Source organism: Eublepharis macularius, chromosome 4 (genome assembly GCF_028583425.1).
Source record: "Eublepharis macularius isolate TG4126 chromosome 4, MPM_Emac_v1.0, whole genome shotgun sequence".
In the NCBI taxonomy this organism is placed as follows: Eukaryota; Metazoa; Chordata; class Lepidosauria; order Squamata; family Eublepharidae; genus Eublepharis; species Eublepharis macularius.
In genome coordinates, this window is record NC_072793.1 from 172,731,663 (window position 1) to 172,754,219 (window position 22,557).

The 22,557-nt window shown below is 42.6% G+C and overlaps 1 protein-coding gene and 1 pseudogene across 1 annotated transcript; both read right to left on the reverse strand.

Annotated features, from left to right (window-relative positions):
- Window positions 1-3,075: 3,075 nt before the first annotated feature.
- On the reverse strand, window positions 3,076-4,558 carry LOC129327103 (stathmin-like; annotated as a pseudogene).
- Window positions 4,559-4,563: 5 nt separating this feature from the next.
- On the reverse strand, window positions 4,564-21,554 carry LOC129327847 (zinc finger protein 665-like). The gene is made up of 7 exons (XM_054976598.1): window positions 21,506-21,554; window positions 20,654-21,046; window positions 19,246-20,521; window positions 16,872-16,933; window positions 7,190-7,276; window positions 5,020-5,800; window positions 4,564-4,857 (listed from the first exon to the last, which is right to left on the reverse strand). The coding sequence occupies exons 1-7, from the start codon at window positions 21,552-21,554 to the stop codon at window positions 4,572-4,574; spliced, it is 2,934 nt and encodes a 977-aa protein (XP_054832573.1). The 3' UTR covers window positions 4,564-4,571.
- Window positions 21,555-22,557: the final 1,003 nt, after the last annotated feature.

The window sequence follows — 22,557 nt, forward strand, 5'->3', positions numbered from 1 at the left end:
CCAGCTCACAATACTATCTGCAACAGAAGGTAAGGTTGTCAGTGGCTGGCAAATAAAGTTGAAGGGTTACTAACTGGCCACCAGTCAGATCATGGGCAGTGCAGTGCCAAAAACGATGGCAGATGGAGCTCCCTGGCCCACATTTCCCCGAAAAACCTTCCACCATCCCTCCACTTTTTGAATTGGAAGTGAAAGTTCTCTGTTTGTGGCAGGCATAACTCCAGCATATCATAAAAGCTGATGGCACCATTCCGGCTATTCTGTTGGGTAACAAACACTGCCAGTACAGTACTTCAGGTGCACTTTCCTTATGTCTATGTTGGAGTAAATTCTCCTTATTCATCCTTTCTGTTGGCTTGGCAAAATGCTTTCAATTACAGAGCTATGCATAGTGGCTGAAAGAGTAGCACCTTCCATTGAGAGAACCATTCATAAATTTGGTGGGAAAATGTAATAAGCCTTTACTTCGATGGATATAGATGTAGTATGGCACTGTTCACTGTACATTTAGAACCCATGATCTTTTGGTTAGCTTGCTCAAAAAATCTCTTACAAGAGTCTCTCGCATAAAAGAAAAACAGAGCAAAGATTTAATTGACTAAATCAGGGGTCTCCAATGTGGTGCCTGTTTGTGCCATGGTGCCCAGCCACAAGTTTCGTTTGCTCCTATCAAGTGTTATTAGAAAGTGGGCAGCGCCAGGTGGGACTTTTGCCCAGCAAGGCTTCTGATTGGCCACAGGATATTTGATTGCCTGTGCAGATTTTAAAAAACATTGCAGCAGCTGCCACAACAGTCCCAAGGATCTCCATTGAGTGACTGAAGGTCAACTGTGGCAGCCATTTTGTGACAGGCTCCACCATCTGTGGCAGACATTTTGTGACAGGCTCCACCATCTGTGGCAGACATTTTGTGGCTATGCCCATTAAAGTATATCAGAATTCCAAAGGTGCCCACAGACTCAAAAAGGTTGGGCACCCCTGCACTAAATAGTGAAAATCTGGGGGAAGCACAAACCCACAAGAGAAAAATGAGAAAATAAAATACATCAACTTGCTTTATTAACTCAGTTGTTCAATGCAAACTAAGGAAAGAAGACAATGTTGCAATTTGTTATTGTAAAACAAAGCAAAGGGAAAGAATGTATATGCTTTATTTCAACAGGATGCAGAATTCACTCTGAACCGCTTTTTCAAAAGAAATTTCCAGAGCTGCCTACTCTAGTTTCCTGGATTTTGTTTACTTAAAAATGAACACAGCACAAATAAAATTGGTAATTTTCTCTGTCAGACCATCCATGACTTCCAAGGCCTATTGTGTTTAGCTTCCAGAGACCTTACGAGATTGGGTGAGCCTGGGCTGTCTAGGCCAAGGCAGAGACAGAGGTCAGGACCTTGCATGTCCTTCCTTTGCCACTTGGCTGGAGCTGTCCCTTTGAGATCCAGATTGCTACCCACAGAGAATCTCTCCCAATGGAGCTATTTTGGCTTCTTCTTTTTCACTTAAGTGTATTTACAGTATTGGTGGCTAACTCAGTCTCAGTTGCAGAGATGGATAGATATTGTTGGATTTTTAATATGCTGATGTAATGAACAAGATCAAGCAAACACAACCATGCACAGGAAGTAGTTTCACATTTGTACTACCAAAAATCTGAAAGAATCTAGCACCAGTCATACTATTTTAACAAACATTGTAACAGTGGGAGGGTTGGGAAGCTCTCAAGTTAAAGTACCCCTCATATCAAAGAAAAGTGATTACAATCTCCTATACAATCACAGTTGCCAGTCATCTTCCAAACTGAATTAAGAAAAGCCTGTTTCATAAGAGATTTCAGACTAGTTCTAAGATTCCTGAAGCCGTTAGCCGTAACTTCATAGGTCAAAGTTCAATATTGTTAAGTTTGTCTTAAATTCAACATGTGAGTATTGGAAAGGATGCATTCTGGTGGTATAGTGTAACTCCCCCCTTTTAGCCACATGGTGGAGGTATTTAGCTACCAAACCGATACTGGCTTCTTCCGTCCCACATAGAATCACTTTGATATCATTCCCCCCCACACCCAAAATATTAGCATACCATCCTCACCAAGGTGGAAAACCTAAGCCTATTTATTTTACAAAGGAACTGCAAAATAATCAAAGAACTACAGGTCTGCAGAAAATCTTAAAAGTTGGGTGAGAGAGAATTAGGAAGATCTGCCAGAAAACCCTACAATTTATTTGTTTGTTTATAGTCCGCCTTTCTCACTGAGACTCGAGGCGGATTACACAGCATGAGGTTAATACAATCAGTATCAAGTAAGTACGATGTAAGTAAATAAACTGAACTGCAATATTGATCCAGCGGCTGTAACAGTCTCTAGCTATAATGGAGTATGCAAGACTGCTCCTTATATTGTCGAAGGCTTTCACGGCCGGAGAACGATGGTTGTTGTGGATTTTCCGGGCTGTATTGCCGTGGTCTTGGCATTGTAGTTCCTGACGTTTCGCCAGTAGCTGTGGCTGGCATCTTCAGAGGTGTAGCACCGAAAGACTCTCTTGGAAAAAGCACCGATAGACTCTCTTGGACTCACCTGGAAAATCCACAACAACCAAGCCTGCTCCTTCCTTCACCGAAGCCTATTTTGTGCCACACACTTGATACTAGGGTACTATTTCCGATGTTAAGAGCTTACAGCAAGATGGACAACCTTAACATTCTACATGAAACTGCAAGTGAACAAACAAATGCTTTCAAGGTCAGATCAGTTGCATGTTAACAAGGGGTTATTTGTTGGAATTTCAAGCATATCTATGGAGGGAGGCAGTTCTGAATGGTTTCAGCAAAACAGCCACTGACAACTGCTGAGGCATAAGACAAAGTTCTTATTGTAGAATTGGAACAATAGGCACAACTCCAGGGGGACAAAAAAAAAGCTGCACTGGAGTATCACTAGCCACTATACATGGAATGTTGTTTGCAGGCATTTCATTCCAATATTACATCAATAGATTCTATGCTTGAGTTGCATATTTAGTATGTTTCATGCTAGCCTTGGAAACAGTCACCTGTGATAATAGCACTGTGCAGCTTTATTTAAATCACTTGGTTACAGAAATGTTTTAAGACCGACAGATTCTGAAGTGTAACAGATTCAGCATGAACATTACACTACATATTCCGTTCACAAGTATGTCGGCTGAATACAGCACTAGCCATCAATCCAGAAAAAATGGGCTGGAATCGAAAAAATGCAACAAGACAGGTACAGTTTAGAAAAAGAGTGAACATGAAAGGGCTCTCCTCTTGTTCCCCAAAGCAAATGTACAGTTGGATCTAACTATACAGTTCTACACCAGTTCTCTAGAATCTTAACAAAGTGGCCAATACAGTCTTTGGGTATTTCAACAAAGGGGAGAAAGTCAGGTTCCAGGATGAAGTTTGTCACTTTCATTCTCATCCTGTTCTTTGCCTCCTTCTTTGTTCTTCTGTACTTCTTCAATATGCTTGTCTTTCTCTCTCAAGCGCGCCAGTTTAGCAGACATTTGTGCTTCTCTGTTCTCTTTGTCAGCTTCCATTTTGTGAGTCAGCTTCTCCTCTGCCATTTTGCTAAAGTTGTTATTTCTCTTCAATTGCTTTTTGAAGCAACTCTTTTTTATGCTCTCGTTTCTCAGCCAGTCATTTAATACCTCAGTTTCATGGGATTTGCGCCTTTCTTCTGCAGTTTTTAGCTTCCTCTGAATTTCTTCCAAGGAGAGATCTTTCTTCTTTGGAGGAGACAAGGGAAACTCTGGAACTGCTTCTTTAGAAGGAGGATCCAGTATCAATTCAAACACCTGGCCAGAAGCACGTTTTTCCAGTTCTTTCACCTGCTTGTCAGAAGATGCCATGTCTAAGGGACTTCAAAAGAACGTGGAACAGAGACTCCAGTAAAGAGGCCCGCTCCTGTCACTGTTGCAGCCACACACAAACTCCAATCTTCCTTTCTTCTCGCTGACCCCTTTCCCCTCTCTTTTCTCCATCTGAAGGCAGATCTCAAATAAGAAAGCTCAGAAATGGTCCTTTTCTCAGCCCACACACTGTGGTCCAAAGAGGAGCCTGGCTGCTTCTGCTGAACCAGGAGGAGATGAGTAAATATTTATTGCACTCACTTGGAGCAAAGGATACAATTATGGGTTGTAGAAGGCTTGATATGGAGGAGTGACTCTGCAGCCCTTTAGGGGATTGTGTATGTGTAGATCCATTTCTAAGAAATTAAACAAATGGTGCTATCGGGTGCCATTATTAACTTATAAGGTGCCCAGCCAAACCCATGAAGAACAAACATTGTCTTTTGATACTTAAAGATCATCTAAGCATTATAGAGACCTTATGAGTAAACAATATAAATGTGGTCCTGTTTACTAGACATCTTAAGCGTTTCCCCATTATTCAGGTTGAGGGCTTATTGGAAGAAAAGATTCTAATTAATTATTAAATAATTTGGTGTCTTTGTGAACTCTTTCACATCCTTAAGGATTGTGGTATTACTAAAACTCCTAGTCTGACGATTTCTCCCCTTCATGAATTCTCGGGTGGAATGTGAAATCACTTATCCATCTGAATTGCTTTCCATATTCCTGCATTTATGTGGCTTCTCCCCTGCATGGATTCTTTCATGTGATTTAAGGTGTGTGCTGTAATTGAAGCTATCTCCACACTGCAGGCATTTGTATGCCTTTTTTTCTGTGTGGATTCTTTTATGAGCGTTAAGGTTTGAGCTCTGATTGAAGCTTTTCCCACACTCCAGGCATTTATATGGCTTCTCCCCTGTATGAATTCTTTCATGCACTTTAAGGACTGTGTTGCTACTGAAAGTCTTTCCACACTTCAAGCATGTCTTTTCCGCTGTGTGGATTCTCTGATGGGAATCAAGGCTTCCACTGTGACGGAAGCTCTTCCCACACACCAAGCATTTATGTGGTTTCTCTCCTCTGTGGATTATTTTATGCGTATTAAGCTCTGAGCTCTGATTGAAGCTTTTCCCACATTCCAGGCATTTATACAATTTTTCTCCAGTATGGATACGTTTATGCATATTGAGGCTTGTAGTATGACTGAAGCTTTTCCCACAATCTAGGCATTTATACGGCTTCTCCCCTGTATGGATTCTTTCATGCACTTTAAGGTTTGTGTTGATTCTGAAACTCTTTCCACACTCTGAACATTTATATGGCTTTTCTCCCGTGTGGAGACTTCGGTGTACAGTCAGGTGCGAGCTCTGACTGAAGCCTTTCCCACATTCCTGGCATTTATATGGTCTCTCTCCAGAATGGGTTCTTTGGTGGGAAGTAAGATGTGGTCTCTGACAGAAACATTTCCCACATACAGTGCACTGGTATGGTTTCTCCCCAGAGTGGATTCTCTGGTGGGAAGTGAAGGATACCCTCCAACTAAAGGTCATTCCACACTCCAAGCACTCATATGGCTTCTGCCCTGTGTGGATTCTTTGATGGGAAGTGAGGCTTGCACTCTGACTGAAGCTTTTTCCAGACTCCAAGCATTTGTAAGGTTTCTCCCCTGTGTGAGTTCTTTCATGCATGGTAAGTTTTCCACTTTGACTGTACCTCTTTCCTTTGAGATATTCTTCTTGAGCTGGCTTTTCAAGCAAGCCATCAGCCTTGAAAACTACAGACTGATTCCCCAAATTCTCCACTTGGTTCTCCTCCAGCCTTCTTGATTCTTCTTGATTCCTAGAAGACTCTTCCTTCATTTCATGGCTGATTGTTTCAAAAAACACCACACATCTCTGGCTATAATACTTGTCATCCAGCCTGTCACCTGGTGGAAAAAAGACCCCCAATTAGTCAATCATCTCCCATCATATCAAGTTAGCTTTCCTGAAGAGTTAATTCAGATGGAGTTCTTTGCTGTATTTTAATTTGATTTCTGACGTGGCCATGGTACAGATGCAACACGAGTTTTGATGTTGATGGGTTGTGCAATGTGAATGCTGCTGTGCTTATTAGTTGTTTTTATTTATTGTGTTACTTTGGTTTTTATTTTTGATGTGATCCCCTCTCAGCCTGGTTTTACCGAGAGAGAGGAATATAAGAGCAATAAAATAAATAAATACAAATAAACAAACTTTGGTACTCCTTGTTGGGAATTTTCATCTGAAGAGTTCACAAGGGAACTGTCTCCCTATGGATACTCTCTTAAGACTGCTAACAAGTTGAAACTGCTGTCCAATAATATTATAGTACAAAGGGTACAACATATAATCTAAAGGCTTTCCTATAAGTGGCTTCATGCATTTCATTTTTTAAATATGAACCACTCCCAGATACTGTAGAAATGTCTTAAAGTGACTATACTAAGAGTGATTCTGCACACACTGGATAATGCACTTCCAATCCTCTTTATAGATCATTTGGAATGGATTTTTTCATGTGTGGAACAAAAAATCCACCTCAAACAATTGATAAAGTGCATTGAAAGTGCATTATTCAACGTGTGCGGAATCAGCCAAAATCACACTGAATAATCCATTTTGGGTCTCAGTGAGAAAGGCAGAATAAAAATAAAATAAATTTTAAAAAGGTTAGTTCAGACTTTCCATCCTATGCAAACTCCTATGACGAAGGAAACCTCAAAGGACGGCACCTTATGGAACAGCCTGCCAGAAGAGGAAAGCCCCCACTCTCCTGGGGTTCCACAGACGATAAAAAACTGAATTATTGAAGAGGACTTTTTACTCAGAGAGGAGGGCTGCACTGTGAGGAACGGGTCTCAAACAGATGCATAAATAAAGAGACAAGAACTATCCTTTACTATGATGCACTGTCAGTTGCTGTAAGTATTATCCTGTTGTTAATACGTCATTCTTAAAATTGCTTATGCTGTGTCTTAGCACTCTGTATTGGATTGGATTCTTGCTAGTTTAAATCTTTGCAAATTTCATTGGTTTACTCTGTTGCACTGTTTATTGAAATGTCTGAAATGGACAGTACTGAATCACACTGTGTAATTTGCCTTGAGTCTCAGTGAGAAAAGCGGACTATAAAAAATGTAAATAAAATAAATTAAATTAAAGGCTCTTTTAACCGTTTCCATCCCACGCAAACTTTTATGAGGAAGGAAACCTTGGAGGATGGCAGAACTGTTGGAGGTAACCAGCGCTCCAAGGAAACCTCTCCGTCTCCAGAGATGCCACATCTAAGCACCCACCTGCCAACCTGGCCTCTTCTTCGAAGTCCAAGGGAAATGGCTCTTCACTTGCCTGAAGCCAGGAGATGAGGACGGGCTTGGGAATCGCTTTGGAGGAAACAAAGAGACCAGTTACTTCTGACTGCAAAACTTTCAGGCACTCCTATGTTATCCACTTCCATGGTCACCTTCTAAAAGTCCACAAGAAGGAAAACTCCCCAACAGCATGTAACAGAAACAGGCATGCAGAGTCTTGGAAGCATTGATCTGTAAGTAGGCCTACTGTTCATGAAACTTGGATAAAGACACCAGCTGGGAATCGCATGTGAGGGGCCAAGCTGGCCATGTTTCTTTTAGCCCTCCCTCTTTCAGCCTCTCCAACTGAGAGCCCAGTCCCTTCTCTTTAAAGAGTCTTGATTTATTACACTGCCTTTGAACCTTCCAAGGGTGGCTCTTCCAGGAGGAAATGCTCCATCCATCTCTACACAGAACCTACATCAGGCAGCTGGGTCTTGGTTAACTGATGTCACTGTCTCACTCACTCACACTCTCTCACACACATACACAGCCTAGATTATCTGGCCCATGGGATAACAACCCCCGGCCCCATCAAAGGCCGTCATCTGGAGGAAGGCCGAACTGCTCTAGAGGATATTATTTCCTTCTTGTGTCAGACTGAGCTGTAGATTTTCCTTGGCCAATCCGAGTATAAGGCCTGGCCCCTAAAACATGGGAAAGCATCAAAATTAAAAGAAAACAAAGCAAAGTATTTCTTAAATTTCTTTGGGCAACATATTCCAAAAAAGTCAAGAGACCAATACTTTTTATTAAGACCAACTCAGCAGTTATATGATTTTTTTAAAAAAAACCATACATTTATATAGTTATTTTAATATTTTAAAATGTTTTAATGGCTGGTGTCTGCTGCCTTGGGGACCCTATTTATGTGGAATGCTGGCATATAAATGTTTTAAATATTGGAGATTATAATAGTAATTTCAAGCTTAAGGAAAAATCATTGTATAATTTGCAACTGCACACCAATGGTTGGCATGCTGATAACCTCTCCCCCCCACACCACTCTCTGTCCCTAACCATGGAGAAATGAGACAAGCCACTGTAAGGCTGTCCCTCGAATCCCCACATCGGCGAGGCAGTGGGTCAACAGATCATGGTCGATCATGTCGAATGCTGCTGAGAGATCTAGCAAAACCAGCAGTGCTGACCCACCCCGGTCCATGTGCCTTCAGAGACATCCGTGAGGGTGACCAACACTGTCTCAGTCCCATGGCCCAGGTGGAAACCAGACTGGAATGGGTCCAGAACTGATGCATCTTCCAGGAAACCCTGCAACTGCTCTACCACCACATGCTCAATCACCTTCCCCAGAAATGGGAGGTTCGAGACTGGGCGGTAAGTGGGGTCCAAAGTAGGATTCTTCAGAAAAAATGGTGGATCTTCAGGCAGAAGAATCAAATTTCAAGGTTTTGTGAGTGGGCCAGGGAGATAAAATCATAGGGAGAGCCCTTCCCGACTGTCCCATCCACCAGAGAAGCTTGGTTGCTGGGATTACGAGAGAGGGCCTTTTCGGTGGCAGACCCACATTTATCAAACATTCTCCCCAAAGAAGTGCGCCTGCCCCCACCCCCCTAGTCTTAGTCTTCAAGAACTGACGAAGAGAACTGTGGTTCTGGAAAGCTTATGCTACTATAAAGTTGGTTAGTCTTAAAGATGCTACTGGACTCTCTACTATTTTGCTAATACAGACTAACACGGTTAACTCCTCAGGATCCCAAGCCCCAACAATATGTCTAATTTCTCTCTCAACCAGAGGGAATTTAAGGCTAGGGAAATCCTTGGTTCACACCACACCGCATCAAGTTTGCTTCAGCCACATGCTCTGGAACTTCTCCAGCAAGTCAATACAGCTCCTAGGATGCCATGTGATGAACGTGAGGGGAGATCCTCAATTTCTCTTTTAAACAAACAAAAGAATCTCCTAGATGAGTTGTTTAGGTGTGGAAGCCCTACAGGTTCCCTAGAATATGGTCCCCCAAAATGATCCCTGTCAGTACTTCCCTTGAAGCCTACCAAGATTTTCAGGAAGTTGCCCTTGTTCAAATGAAAGGGTTTTCTATGACTGCAATAACAGCCATCCACTGGAGGATGGTGAGCACCTGAGCTTTCCTTAGTGTGGTTCCATTCCTCTTCAGGCTTTCCTTCCTAGGAGGTGTGAGGAGAGAGGTATTCTGCTTGGCTGCACCTCCTACAGCGACTCCACCTACTGTGGCAGCCATTTTGAGATGGCGCTCACCAACCCCTCTCAAAATTCCAAAGCTGCCCACAGGCTCAAGAAAGTTGGAGACCTTTGTTCTAGAATTTATCCAGTTTTGTAGGTTCAGATTTATTAACAGCTGAAATTAAAATTATTCCAAAGGGATTAGAGTATTAGATTGTTGCATTTTTTTAAAAAAAAATTAAAAAGTATCTCGAGGCATTTTAATGACAAACAAATTTATTCCCATATACATTTTCTTGAGTCAAAGATTGCTTCTTCAGATGAATAATATATTAGGAACCCCTGTGCCTACTTTGTTCATCTTCACAGGGCTTGCAGGTGCTTTCAGGCCCCCGGGTGGCACAACTTTCTTTCACCAGGAAGAGGGACTATAGATTTGTGGAACCCTTCCTATGGGTTGCACTGTTGGAAGTCACTCATGCTCAGCAGGACCTGCTAATGTTTTGGAAGCTCTGTAAGACAGAACTCTTTTGGTGTGCCTTTGCTATCTAATATTCTTTTGTGAGGCAGAGCAAATTGCCCTGCATTTATCTACCTGCTATTTTTATGTTATTCACAGGGTTTTATACACTGGAGTTTGGACTAGAGTGTTTTTCATTACTTGTATTAGGCTGTTTTATAGTGATTTTATTGAATACTGTATTTTTGTACTTTTTTTAACTGTTGTAAATGTTGTGAACGGCTTTGACATCAATAAAGACCAAAAATAATGGCAAAAACCACACCATCCACATCTACCAAAACAAGGCAAAGGGTTCCTTACCTAAAGAAGCCACGTTTCCATAATTCTCCAACATGACTTCCCTATACAAAGCTCTCTGGTCAGGACTGAGCAAGGCCCACTCCGCCTTGGTGAAACGCACGGCCACTTCCTCAAAGGAAATCAGACACTGGAAAAATGGAAGATACCTTTGGCTTACAATTAATCCACCCACTCCTGCCCAAACACACTTGATTGGTCCATCAAGATTGGATCTTCAGGGCCACAGGCAGAGGTCTTTCACATCTCCTCCTAACTCATCTTTTTACAAACTGGAGATGCCAGAAATTGAACCTGGGACCTTCTTACACACCAAGCAGGGCCTTTACCACTGAGCCACAGCCTCTTTTCTTCCAGACCCTTCATGTAAGACTCTTGTTACCCAAGCGGGGAGTTCCACCTTCAAGGGATACTTGACACACCATAGAAGAATAATAAACCCTGCTTGGGCAACTTAACAAGCATCCCGCCTTTTGATTCAAGGGAGAAGATCAGTGAACCACAAGGCCTTCCATTTTGACTTGCAGTCATCAGAAAGCTACAGATATATTTTATTTATTTATCTGAGCATTTTTAGGCCACTTTTCTCTGTGAAAAAAGCCAAGATTGTTTACAAAAAGAAAAAAGTCCAGTAGCACCTTTAAGACTAACAAATTTTATTGTAGCATAAGCTTTCAAGAACCATAGCTCTCTTCGTCAGATGCAAGAGCTGTCATTCTCGAAGGCTTATGATACAATAAAATTGGTTAGTCTTAAAGGTGCTACTTGGTTCTTCACTTTTTTGCAGCAACAGAATAACATGGCTAATTCCTCTGCATCTATAAAAAGAAAAAGGTTCCAAATTACAAAAAAACAACGGAAATGGTTACTTCCAACCCTACTGGAAGAGGAAGAGGCACTAAGCTTCTCCTTAAAGACCTCACAGACGGTCTGTCCCTCACCTCAGCTGGCTGCATCTTAAATGTTTCCACTGCACCCCAAAAAGGAGACGATCTGGAATGTGGCTCCGATAATCTTCCACTAACTGTGAGGGAGACAAATTTATATTTAGGTATTTATTTATTTTGTTTATACCCCGCCTTTCTCAGTTCAGTGTTGGGCTCCCTCAGTCACCTAGGGTTGCCAGCCTCCAGGTAGTGGCTGGAGATCTCGCAGAATTACAACGGTCTCCAGGCCCCAGAGATCAGTTCACCTGGAGAAAATGCCTACTTTTGGTGGTGTACTCTGGAATTATGCCATGCCAAGGTCCTTTCCCTCCCCAAACCCCACTTTCTCCAGGTTTCTCCAGGTTTCACCCCTCCCCCCAGATCTCCAGGAATTTCCCAACTTGGAGCTGGCAACCCTAGGCCCCACCCTGGGTCTCTGTCAAAGGAATAGCTGGTCGTAGGAAGTTGTTGGGCTTTTCTGGACCACCAGAGAGCTGGGAGGAAAGACACAAAAAAGACAAATGGGTGATTCTCATGATGGTGGAATGTGAAGTTTAAATGTTTCTAGAGTAGATCAAGCCATTCAGCCCAGCCTTCCTTTTCTGACCGCGGTTATCCAGATGCCTCTGAGAAGGTCAGAAGCACAGCCTGACACTCTCCTTCATTCTTCACCTAACATACTTTGAGGTAAACTGCCTTGGAACATGGAAGTTTTTTCAGTTTTTTAAAAAAGCACTACCCAGGAGACACAGCTGTGGAATCCATGTGAGCCATTGGAAACGCACTGACTGAATTATGTTATAGGATTGCCTGGTCTGCTTTGGTCCCAGTGAGAAAGGCGGATTAGAGAAGAAAAATGATACAGGCATAAATCAAACAACAGATAAACATGACCATGCAGTAACAAAGCCATAACAAAAGAAGAAAAAACCAAAGGCACAGACAAATCAATTTAAACAAAATTTTTAAAAATTAAAATATTTGCATTTGTTAAAATGGAAAAGTCATAATTATTTGCAACTTAGAACCGCCCCCAATCAGTTTCTCCCTTGATGCAGTTGCTCCTCCCCTGTTAAACAACACCCCTCCCCCTGCACTTTTAAAAAGGTCTCCAAAAGAAGATCCCCAGAGCTCCTGTGCCAAAATATTGGGGGGAGCCGGAAGGGGCTGGGGCAGGCAGGAGGAGCACCTGTAATTGACCCCCAGCAAGGGTGGGGCTGGGAGATTCCTGACTTGCATCCACTGTGGGGAAGCAGCCTGGGATTTTCATTCCCCTAATATCTGGAGAGTTTAAAATACATTTGGGAGGAAAGGAAATTGCAATAAAACAGGAGAAATGGGGGGCTGGGGCGAATGTGAGAGAGGGGAGGGGGAACAGGACCCCAACATTATTTTTGCACACACACACCAAACATTCCCACAGCACACTTCCTCTTCCCTTACACACAATCCCATGAGTTATGAAAATAATCTGCTTTTCTTCTGAAATTACCATCGCATCGCCTACATTTCAAAAAAAACATGTTCGCCCTTGCTGGTCTCGTTTCCCCGGGCTGTTTTTTGGGGAATTTCTTTGGCTTTGCAAGAGGCTCTCCCTGATGCAGGAGGAAGGAGGGAAGGGAAGGAAGATGGGCGTCGCAGAGCTCTCTCTCACCCCTCCTTTCTCTGCTTTGGGTCTGGCAATGCAAAATTCCCAGTCCCACCCTCCAAAGCCCCTTTTTGCTCACCAGATCCCGCCGCCTCTTCAGGAAGCAGCCCGGGAGTCTGCAAGGGCTGGGGGGGGGGAGAGCCTCTCTAGGACTGTGGACTCCCTCCCTTTAACCCTTGGGAGCATCTCAGCAGTTAAGACGGCGCACGAGAGAGCATGCAAAGGGAACCTCCCAGGAAAAGGTAGGCAAGAAAAGTCAGAATTAATTACACTCTGATACTGGTCTAATCACGCAGCCTCGGCCACCAGACCCACCTCACAGGGTTGTGGTGCGGCTAAAATGGAGGAGAGAAACTGGCAACCCGTTCGCAACTAGCTCCTGGTCTTGTTCAGCAGAGAGAATAGAGCTGCTCTGTCTTCTGCATCCAACTATGTAATCTCTTTGGTTCCTGTATTGGTCACTTGATGACTTCTACATATACAATTGCGTTACCTGAAGCATGTATTAGCAATGAATAGGTTGTTGGCTTCCCAAAATTCTATGAATTGCTCTCCTGCTTCATTTTGTGATCCTAGTCCAAATTTTCCAACTATGTTTGATTCTACCTTGTCTCCTATTTTTGCATTCCAGTCACCTATGATTATCTTGTTTAGGTGTACGATCAATTTTTTCTTAGACACTTGTGTAAAAATTTTCATTTCTTCTTCATATTCTGTAGTTGGAGCATAAACTTGAATGATGGTTAACAGGCTTCCCCCAAAATCTGATTAATGTTACTTGGTCAGACTTTGCATTGTAGTTCTTGACTGCTTGTGCTATGTCTCGACTCACTATTAGAGAAACATCATTTTTTAAAAGTTCATTTCCACAGTAAAACACTGTGTGGTTTTATGACTGAAAATGTCCCGAGTTGGTCCACATTAGTTCACTCATACCCAGGATTGCAATGTTTAAATGTTCCATTTCTTTTATGATTTCTAGCTGACCTGGCTTCATACTTCTCATGTTCCATGTTCCAGCTTTAGTTTAGAGTTGACCAAGCCTGTGCTCCTGACAGTGTTGCTCTCATCTTCACTGAGACACTCGAATTTACCATGTTAAGGGGTGTATCCAGGGGATAGCGAAGTAAAATAGTCTACTTTCAATGTTACTGTGGCATGGATCCAGCTGGCTGAAGTCCTTGTTCTGGGTAAGTGTTCATAAATGATCTGATAATTGCAATAATCAGAAACTAGTGGGCAAACATTTAAATCTTGCTGGAACTACTGTTGAACATCTTTAAGGCCTTCTTCCTGGAACTAATGTTGAACATCTTTAAGTCACTGTTCTACAAGTGCTGAAGAACTCAGCATGAAATTGAACACTGTCCATCACTCAGGTTTAAAGGCTGAAATTGAACCCAACAAGATGCCTGTTAGGAAAAGTAATACACAGTTCTTAACACGTTGTATTGTTTACAGCCATGATTTTCTAGTTCTTCTAGGCTCCAGGAGATTTCTAGACTGACCTTCCACTTTTGACAGATTTACCTCAGCCTTTAATATTCTACAGTCTAGTGAACTTTGCCTGCATTTCTGAGGGCCAAGCTACAAGTGATGCCTGACACAGGTTGGACACTTGTCAGCTTCCTTCAAGTTTTGATGGGAAATGTCAGCGTCCTGGTCTCGCAGCTTGGCTCTCTGACTGCTGTCCAATGGCCTTTTCAACTGTCACTTGTCCAACATTCCGCCAAGCTGCCTACATTTCCCATCAATACTTGAGGGAAGCTGACAAGTGTCCAACTAGTGTCAGGCATCACTTATAGTTTGGCCCTCAGACAGATATCTGTGTAGCCGTTGAGGTCAATGTGTCCGTTGGTGAGAGACAACCTTGCTTTGCTATGTCTTGCCATTCCATTACAAAATGTAAACCGTAGAATGTTTTGAGAACATTTACTGATGCTTCATTACAAAGGGAGGAACAAGGGTTGAAAGAGGCAGAGCCCAAAAATTATGCAACCAGACCAGTCTGACTCAACCGTGCTTGTACATTCTCTTCCATATCGTGTTTTACTTTATTTTTATAATAAATATAATTTTTAATTTCTGCATGGAGATATCATTCTCACAGAGAATTCTTTCCCTGTTTTGGTGAGCAAAAGGCTGGCGATCTTAGCTAACCAGTACAATATAGTACCTCCTAATTCGTAAGTGGCCGGGCCTTCCCAAAAGACATCTGTGACAGCATCATACCACAACCCTTTATTGATGTCAATCAATTTCTCTCATGCTTCTCTCTCTTCCTTCAATAGTTTATTTATCCTACTTTCTTGCGCTTTGGTTTATTTTCTCCACAAGAGAGAGTGGCTAGAACCTTTGAACTCTTTCCTTATCCCTTAGGTATAAGGGTATTGGAGTAAATAAAACTTAATACTAATCTGGAGAGCCGGGTTTGATTCCCCACTCCTCCACTTGAAGCCAGCTGGGTGACCTTGGGTGAGTCACAGTTCTCTGGAGCTCTCTCAGCCCCACCCACCTCACAGGGTGATTGTTGTGGGGTAATAATAACACTTTGTAAACCGCTCTGAGTGGGCATTAAGTTGTCCTGAAGGGCGGCATATAAATCGAATGTTGTTGTTATTATTATTATTATTATTAATCTTTCTTGTTGGCTTGCCAAAATTATTTCAATTACAGAGCTATGCACGGTGGCTAAAAGAGAAGCACTTTCTGTTGAGAGAACTATCCATAAATTTGGAGAAATTTTACAATAAGCATTTATTTCAGTGGATATAGATGGAGCTAGGGTGGTACTATTCACTGTGTATTTAGAGCCCATAATCATTTGGTTAGCTTGCTCAAAGAATCTCTTACAAGATTCTCTCTCATGTAAGAAAAACAGAGTAAATATTTCATAGACTAAATCAGGGGTCTCCAACATGGTGCCTGTTTGTGCCATGGTGCCCAGCCACACGATTCCTTTGCTCCTATCAAGTATTTTTAGAAAATGGGCAGAGCCTGGTGGGGCAATTGCCCAGCAAAGCTTCTGATTGGACACTGGAAATTTGATTGGCTGTGCAGATTTTAAAAAACATTGCAGCACTACCACCACAGTCACAAGAATTTCCACTGTGTGCCTGAGGGTCAACTGTGGCAGCCATTTTGTGTCAGGCTCCACCATCTGTGGCAGCTATTTTATGACCAGTCCAATATTTGAGGCAGCCATTTTGTGGTTGTGCCCATTACACTGTGTCAGAATTCCAAAGATTCCCAGACTCAAAAAAGCTGGGGACCTCTGTGGTTGAGGACGCCTGCAGTAAATAGTGAAAATCTGGGGGAAGCACAAACCCACAAGAGAAAAATGAGGAAATAAAATATATGAACCTGCTTTATTAACTTGGTTGTTCAATGCAAACTAAGGAAAGAAGACAATCTTGCCATTTGCTATAATAAAAGGTTGAGGCTGGAGAAGGGATGACAGGTGAGGCAGGCCATGAAGGGCTGAGAAGTGGGGGCTGTGGAGGGCTGACAGGTGGGGCAGACTGGGGAGTGCTGACAGGTGAGGGGATGGGGAGGGCTGGCTGATGGGGGGCTGGCATATGGGACAGGCTGGGGAGGGCTGACAGGCAGGGGAGGGCAGGCAGGTGGGGCCACCTGGGAGGGCTGACAGGTGAGGGGCTGGGGAGGACTGAGAGTTGGGGGCTGGGGAAGGCTGACAGGTGAGGGACTGGGGAGGGCTGACAGGTGAGGCAGGCTGGGGAGGGTTGACAAAGGGGAAGCTAGGGATTGCACCTTTGGAGGCAGGCAGGTGGCTCACTCTTCTTCCCCCTCACCGGCTCAAACAGCTGTGGAGGGTGGTTGCCCACCTCAAGTGGGGCTGGGGAGGACTGACAGGGGGGAGCTGGGGATCGGGGCTTCAGAGGTCAGCAGCGGGCTCACCCTCTCCTCCCCTCCCCCTCCCTAGCTCAAGCAGGGCTTTGGAGGGCAGTGGGCGCCTTGCCATTCCCACCTGTCCCCGTCTCAAGTGGGGCTGCTGAACGCAGAGCAGACAGATTTGCCCTTCCCGCCTCTTGCTCAGCTCAAGGACTCACTGGGGAAAGAAGAATGCAGGGAGGAGGGCACCCAGCAGGCTGAGCACTCCTGCACCATGCACCTGGAGGCACAGGGAGAGTGGATGGAGAGGCGGTCAGATGGCAGGCCAATGCGCTCCTGCACCATGTGCCCGGAGGCGTTAAGAGGCAGTCAGCTGGCAGGCCAGCCATGAGGACTCACCTCTTGTCCCCAGTAGGGGCGCACTATCGTGCCTGCACACTGGGATAACGGTGAGTCGTCGGAAACCCTCTTAGAGAATTATGTTATAGGATTAACAATGATTTACATGCCCTTATAACCATGAATTTTCTTACAAATGAGTGTTTCAACTTAGATTTCAATTAAAGTTTGATATACTAAATGATAACTTAAAACTTAACATTAATATAGAGGATTTATAACAGAAACATAGACAATTGAGCTACTTTGATAATAATTAGATTAATAAAAATACTGTTTAAAGAAGATTTTTTCAATATATATATATATATATAATAATGATAAGTATTATTATAAAGTCAAACCTTTTTTCATCCATTACAGATATTAATAGAAGCACCAACAATGATAATGTATACTCATCATTGTAACCCTTGTAAACCTTGCTAAAGTAACCCTCCTTCCCCTCCCCGTCCCCTCTTACTTTACTAAGTAGTGCTATTTAAATTGGATTAAGTAAGTTGCTTAATAACAGTTCTCTATAGCCCAAGAGTAACCCCCTACAGACTATCTGACCTACTACTACCAACTTGGAGAACTGTAAATAACTGGAGGCCCTGTCTGTAAGCACCATTCCCACCCCCCACCCCCATGCCTCTAATCTGATATTAAATATATGCATTTTACAGTCATAACATTTTACAGGTTTAGTTTGCTATCAACTTAGATTTTAACATCTCAGTCTGTTTTTTCTTTCTTCTTGAATACGTTTCGCTTGGGTCTTGTTTTCCTTGTAGGGTGATAATGGACTGAGCATTTTTCTTTTCTGTGATATTCTATCTCTAATTTAAAAAGTCTCAATGCCAAGGTCTTGCAGTAGTGTCTTTTCAGTTTCCTGATCTGAAACTTGGTAGATTGTATCTTGTATCTTAACTTGAAGATGTGTATAATTAGTCCATTTATATTTTATTTGGGCTTTTCTCAATGCTTCTGTTGTAAATCTGAGTTCTTTTCTTTAATATTGTGGATGGCAAGTCTGTAAGTATTTGAATATTTGTCCCTTTGTAGGGGATTGATCCTTTATTTCTTGCTATTTCTAGTACTTTGCTCCTTGCCTTCCAGTCTGAGATTGTGGCTAATATCTCTCTTGGTTTATTATTATACTTTGGATTATTTTGTGGCCTCAGGCAAAAAGCCTTGATGATTATAGGAGTTACTCCCTTTTCAAGTAGTAAATGCTGTGACAGCCATGATTCTAAAAAGGAGGGTAGATCTGCATTATCAGGTATCTTCTCATCAAAATTTCTGAATTTAAGGTTAGATTGCTTTGCCTGGATTTCCAATTGTAAAAGTCTTTCTTGTCACTGTTTATTTTCTCGTTGTAAAACGGCTATTTCAGATCACAGCGAATTGCTTAATTTAAGGGCTCGATTAGCCTGTTGTTGTTCCTGAAAAGGTTGAAGAATAGTTGAGGCTTTATTCATAATTTTTTCTTCCAATTGAGCAAGCGTTCTGGCTAGCATCGAGTTGGCTGTACTAGATAAGTTAGGTAGTTTATTCTTACCCTTGCTGTTTTCAGCCGCCATTTTGGGTGTTACATATTTCTTCCCTGCTGCTTGCTGCAAGGCTGGGAAGAGTTCCTGAAGCATTTGCCTTCGTTTTTTTAATCTTTGACATTTTGTTTGCTCCTATTTGTTTCTTTATTCGCTGGACAGCCAGTTTGGTGTAGTGGTTAAGAGCGTGGGACTCTAATCTGGAGAGCCAGGTTTGATTCCCCACTCCTCCCCTTGAAGTCAGCTGGCTGACCTTGGGCTAGTCACAGTTCTCTGGAGCTCTCTCAGCCCCACTTACCTCACAGGGTGATTACTGTTGTGGGGATAAGAATAACATACTTTGTAAACCACTCTGAGTGGGCATTAAATTGTCCTGAAGGGCAGTATATAAATCGAATGTTGTCATTATTGTTAAGTTCTGTTATGACATTTTATTATGAGGCTTTAGGGTGGGAAGGGACAGAGCTAACTTTCCATGCTTCCTTCTCCCTCGGAGCCGATGCCATGCCGTCCCACCACAGATAAATTAAGCGCTTCTCCATTACTCGCTTCCCTGATGTTTACAAAAGGTTGAGGGCTAACAGGAAACTTTTTTTCCTAATTAATCTAATTTCTTGTGGAATTTAAAAAAAACCCAGTCTATGATTCCTCCTCTTAATGCATTCTTTGATGGGATGTAAAAGTATGTCTCCATCTGAAACTCTTTCCACACGCCAAACATTTATAGGGCTCCTCTCCTGTGTGGACTCTTTTATGCATATTAAAGCTTGAGCTCTGATTGAAGCTTTTTCCACACTCCAGGCATTTATACGGCTTCTCACCTGTATGGATTCTTTCATGCACTTTAAGATGTGAGGTGATTCTGAAACTCTTTCCACACGCCAAGCATTTATATGGCTTTTCTCCTGTGTGGAGGCTTTGGTGTACAGTCAGGTGTGAGCTCTGACTGAAGTCTTTCCCACATGCCTGGCATTTATATGGTCTCTCTCCAGAATGGGTTCTTTGGTGGGAAGTAACATGCTGACTCTGACTGAAGCATTTCCCACATATCGTGCACTGGTACGGTTTGTCCCCCGAGTGGATTCTTTGGTGAGAAGCAAGGGCTGAGCTCCAAGTGAAGGTTGTTCCACACTCCCAGCACTGATATGGCTTCTCCCTTGTGTGGACTCTTTGATGGGAAGTGAGGCTTGTACTGTGACGGAAGCTTTTTCCACACTCCAAGCATTTGTAAGGTTTCTCCCCTGTATGAATTCTTTGATGGCAAGTGAGGGTTGTGCTGTGACGGAAGCTTTTTCCACACTCCAAGCATTTGCAAGATTTCTCCCCTGTGTGAATTCTTTGATGGGAAATAAGGGGTAAACTTTGATTGAAGCTTTTCCCACACTCCAAGCATTTGTAAGGTTTCTCCCCTGTGTGAATTCTTTGATGGATACTAAGGGTTTTTCTGCAACTGAAGCTTTGACTATACACCAAGCATTTATATGGCTTTTCTCCCGTGTGGAGTCTTTGGTGTACAATAAGGTGGATTCTTTGATGAGAAATTAGACTTCTTCTGGCATTGAAGCTTTTCCCACACTCCAGGCATTTATATGGTTTTTCTCCTGTGTGGAGGCTTTGGTGTACAGTCAGGTGTGAGTTCTGACTGAAGCTTTTTCCACATTCTTGGCATTTATACGGCTTCTCTCCAGAATGGGTTCTTTGGTGGGAAGTAAGGTGTGGTCTCTGACGGAAGCATTTCCCACATATAGTGCACTGGTACGGTTTCTCCCCAGTGTGGATTCTCTGGTGGGAAGTGAGGTTTCCACTGGCCCTGAAGCTCTTTTGACATTCCAAGCATTTGTAAGGATTCTCTCCTGTGTGAATTTTTTGATGCACAGTAAGTTTTCCACTCTGACTGTAGCTCTTTCCACATTCCAAGCATTTATATGGTTTCTCCTCTGAGTGGAGAATTGTATTACACTTAAACCTCTTTCTGCACTCTGAACACTGACATGATTTCTTCCCAGTACGTCGTCTTTGATGGGAAGGAAGGCTCTCACTCAGACCAGAGCTATTTCCACACTCTGAACTCTCAAGTGGTTTCTCCCCCATATGGATTCTCTGATGAGAAGTGAAGCTTGCAAGCCTACTGAAGACGTTTCCACATTTTGAGCATTTATAACATTCATCTGCTGTGTGGATTCTCTGATAAGAAAGGAAGTTTGGTTCTCTTTGCAGACCTCCTCCACTTTTAGAATGCTTATTCCTCCCTTTTCCTTTGAGATATTCTTGTTGAGCTGGCTTTTCAAGCAAACCACCCGCCTCAAAAACTACAGAATGATTCTCCAACGTCTCCCTTTTGTTCTCCTCCCATCTCTTTGATTCTTTTCGATTCCAAGAAGGCTCTTCCTTCACATCACGGCTGACTGTTTTGAAAGACACCACACGTCTCTGGCTATAATTCTTGTCATCCTGCCTGTCACCTGGTGGAAGAAAGACTCCCAATTAGTCAATCGTCTGCAATCATGTCGAGTTAACTTTTCTGAAGAGTTAATTCAGATGGAGTTCTTTGCTCTATTTTAATTTGGTTTCTGACCTGGACATGGTTTAGGTGTAGCTTTGGAACTCCTTGTTGGGGATTTTCATCTGAAGAGTTCACAACGGAACTGCCTCCCTATAGATACCATTAAGAATCCCCAACAAGTTGATACTGCAGCCCAATATTATTTTAGTATAAAGGGTAGAACATATTTTAGCCTAAAGGCTTTCCTATGACTGGCTTCATGTATTTCATTTTTTAAATACGAAGAGAGAGTGTAGAAAAATAGAAGACTTTTATCAGGGAATGTAGTTTGTCACCAAAGAAGCTATATATAGCAATGAGAGTTTTACAGGGCCTGGAGTAGACCTTTAAAGCCCTGTATGATTTGGGACCAACATACCTGAAGGACCGCCTTCTCCCTTATGACCGTATTCTATCGCTATGGTCATTTTTAGAGTCCCTCCTGGGATCAGGCAGGAGGCAAACAATATGAGGGCCTTCTCTGCACTGGCACCAAACTCTGGAACTCTTTTCCCAGTGAGATCTGCCTGTCTCATCTGGTTGCCATCTTCTGCCAGGAGGTTAAGACTTCTTTGTTTCACTTGGTGTTCCTTTAGAGGTAACTGCTTCCTGCCATATGATTTGTTGTTTTTATGTTTTTGTATATATTTTAGCTCTGGTTTTAATTGTTTGAATGCTTTAATAATTTTCAAGTAACGGTTTTAATTGTTTTAATTGCTTTAATGGTTTCCAAGATGTGTTTTTATTATGCATGTTTTTAATTTGTTAGCTGTCTCAGTGGCCCTCATCAGGGCAGAGAAGCAAGGTATACATTTTTTTAAGTAAAAATAAGTAGCATTTATTTAATATTCACACAGATGCCTTGGAGAGAGGCTACCTGGAGCTTTGAAGGTGGCTCTAATCCATAAGCTGGTGATCTAAGAAACCAGGGTTGTTTCTGAACCAGGAAGCCCTGAGGTTACTTATTTTTATTTTATTTATGTTATGTATAGTCCCCACCATTCTCATTGAAACTCAAGGTGGATTACACAGGGTAAATTAATATGGTCAACAGCTGGGGCATTCATTAAATAATACAGGAAACTACCCAACAGTGGCATACTTATAACATGTGACTGGCCATTTCATAAGGTGGGGACCACAACAGAGAATGTATGTGTATCAGCAACAGTTGACTTTTGCCCATCTGTATTCACTTGCAGAAGGCCCTGTTCAGATAAATGAGACAGCCATGACAGAGCAAGGAAGAGAGGGGGGCCCACAGATATGAGGGACCAAGGCCATGAAAGGTTCTGTCTGTGATAGTCAAAAGACTGAATTGAGTTTGGTAACAGATAAGCAGCCAGCCAATGGAGAGATTGCCCCATTAAGCCCATTCTGCAGTCCCATGGAGTGTTTACATCCATCATAGTAACATCAACATGTATACAT

Bases quoted from the DNA above. Each gene is read 5' to 3' on its own strand.
- LOC129327847 (XM_054976598.1), bottom strand. From the start codon at position 21,554: ATGACCATAGCGATAGAATACGGTCATAAGGGAGAAGGCGGTCCTTCA. The intron at 21,047-21,505 runs GTATGTTGGTCC...TTCTTCCACCAG, and splicing joins GGGAGAAGGCGGTCCTTCAG to GTGACAGGCAGGATGACAAG. The intron at 16,934-19,245 runs GCATTAAGAGGA...CTGTGCCTCCAG, and splicing joins TTTACATCCCATCAAAGAAT to GTGCATGGTGCAGGAGTGCT.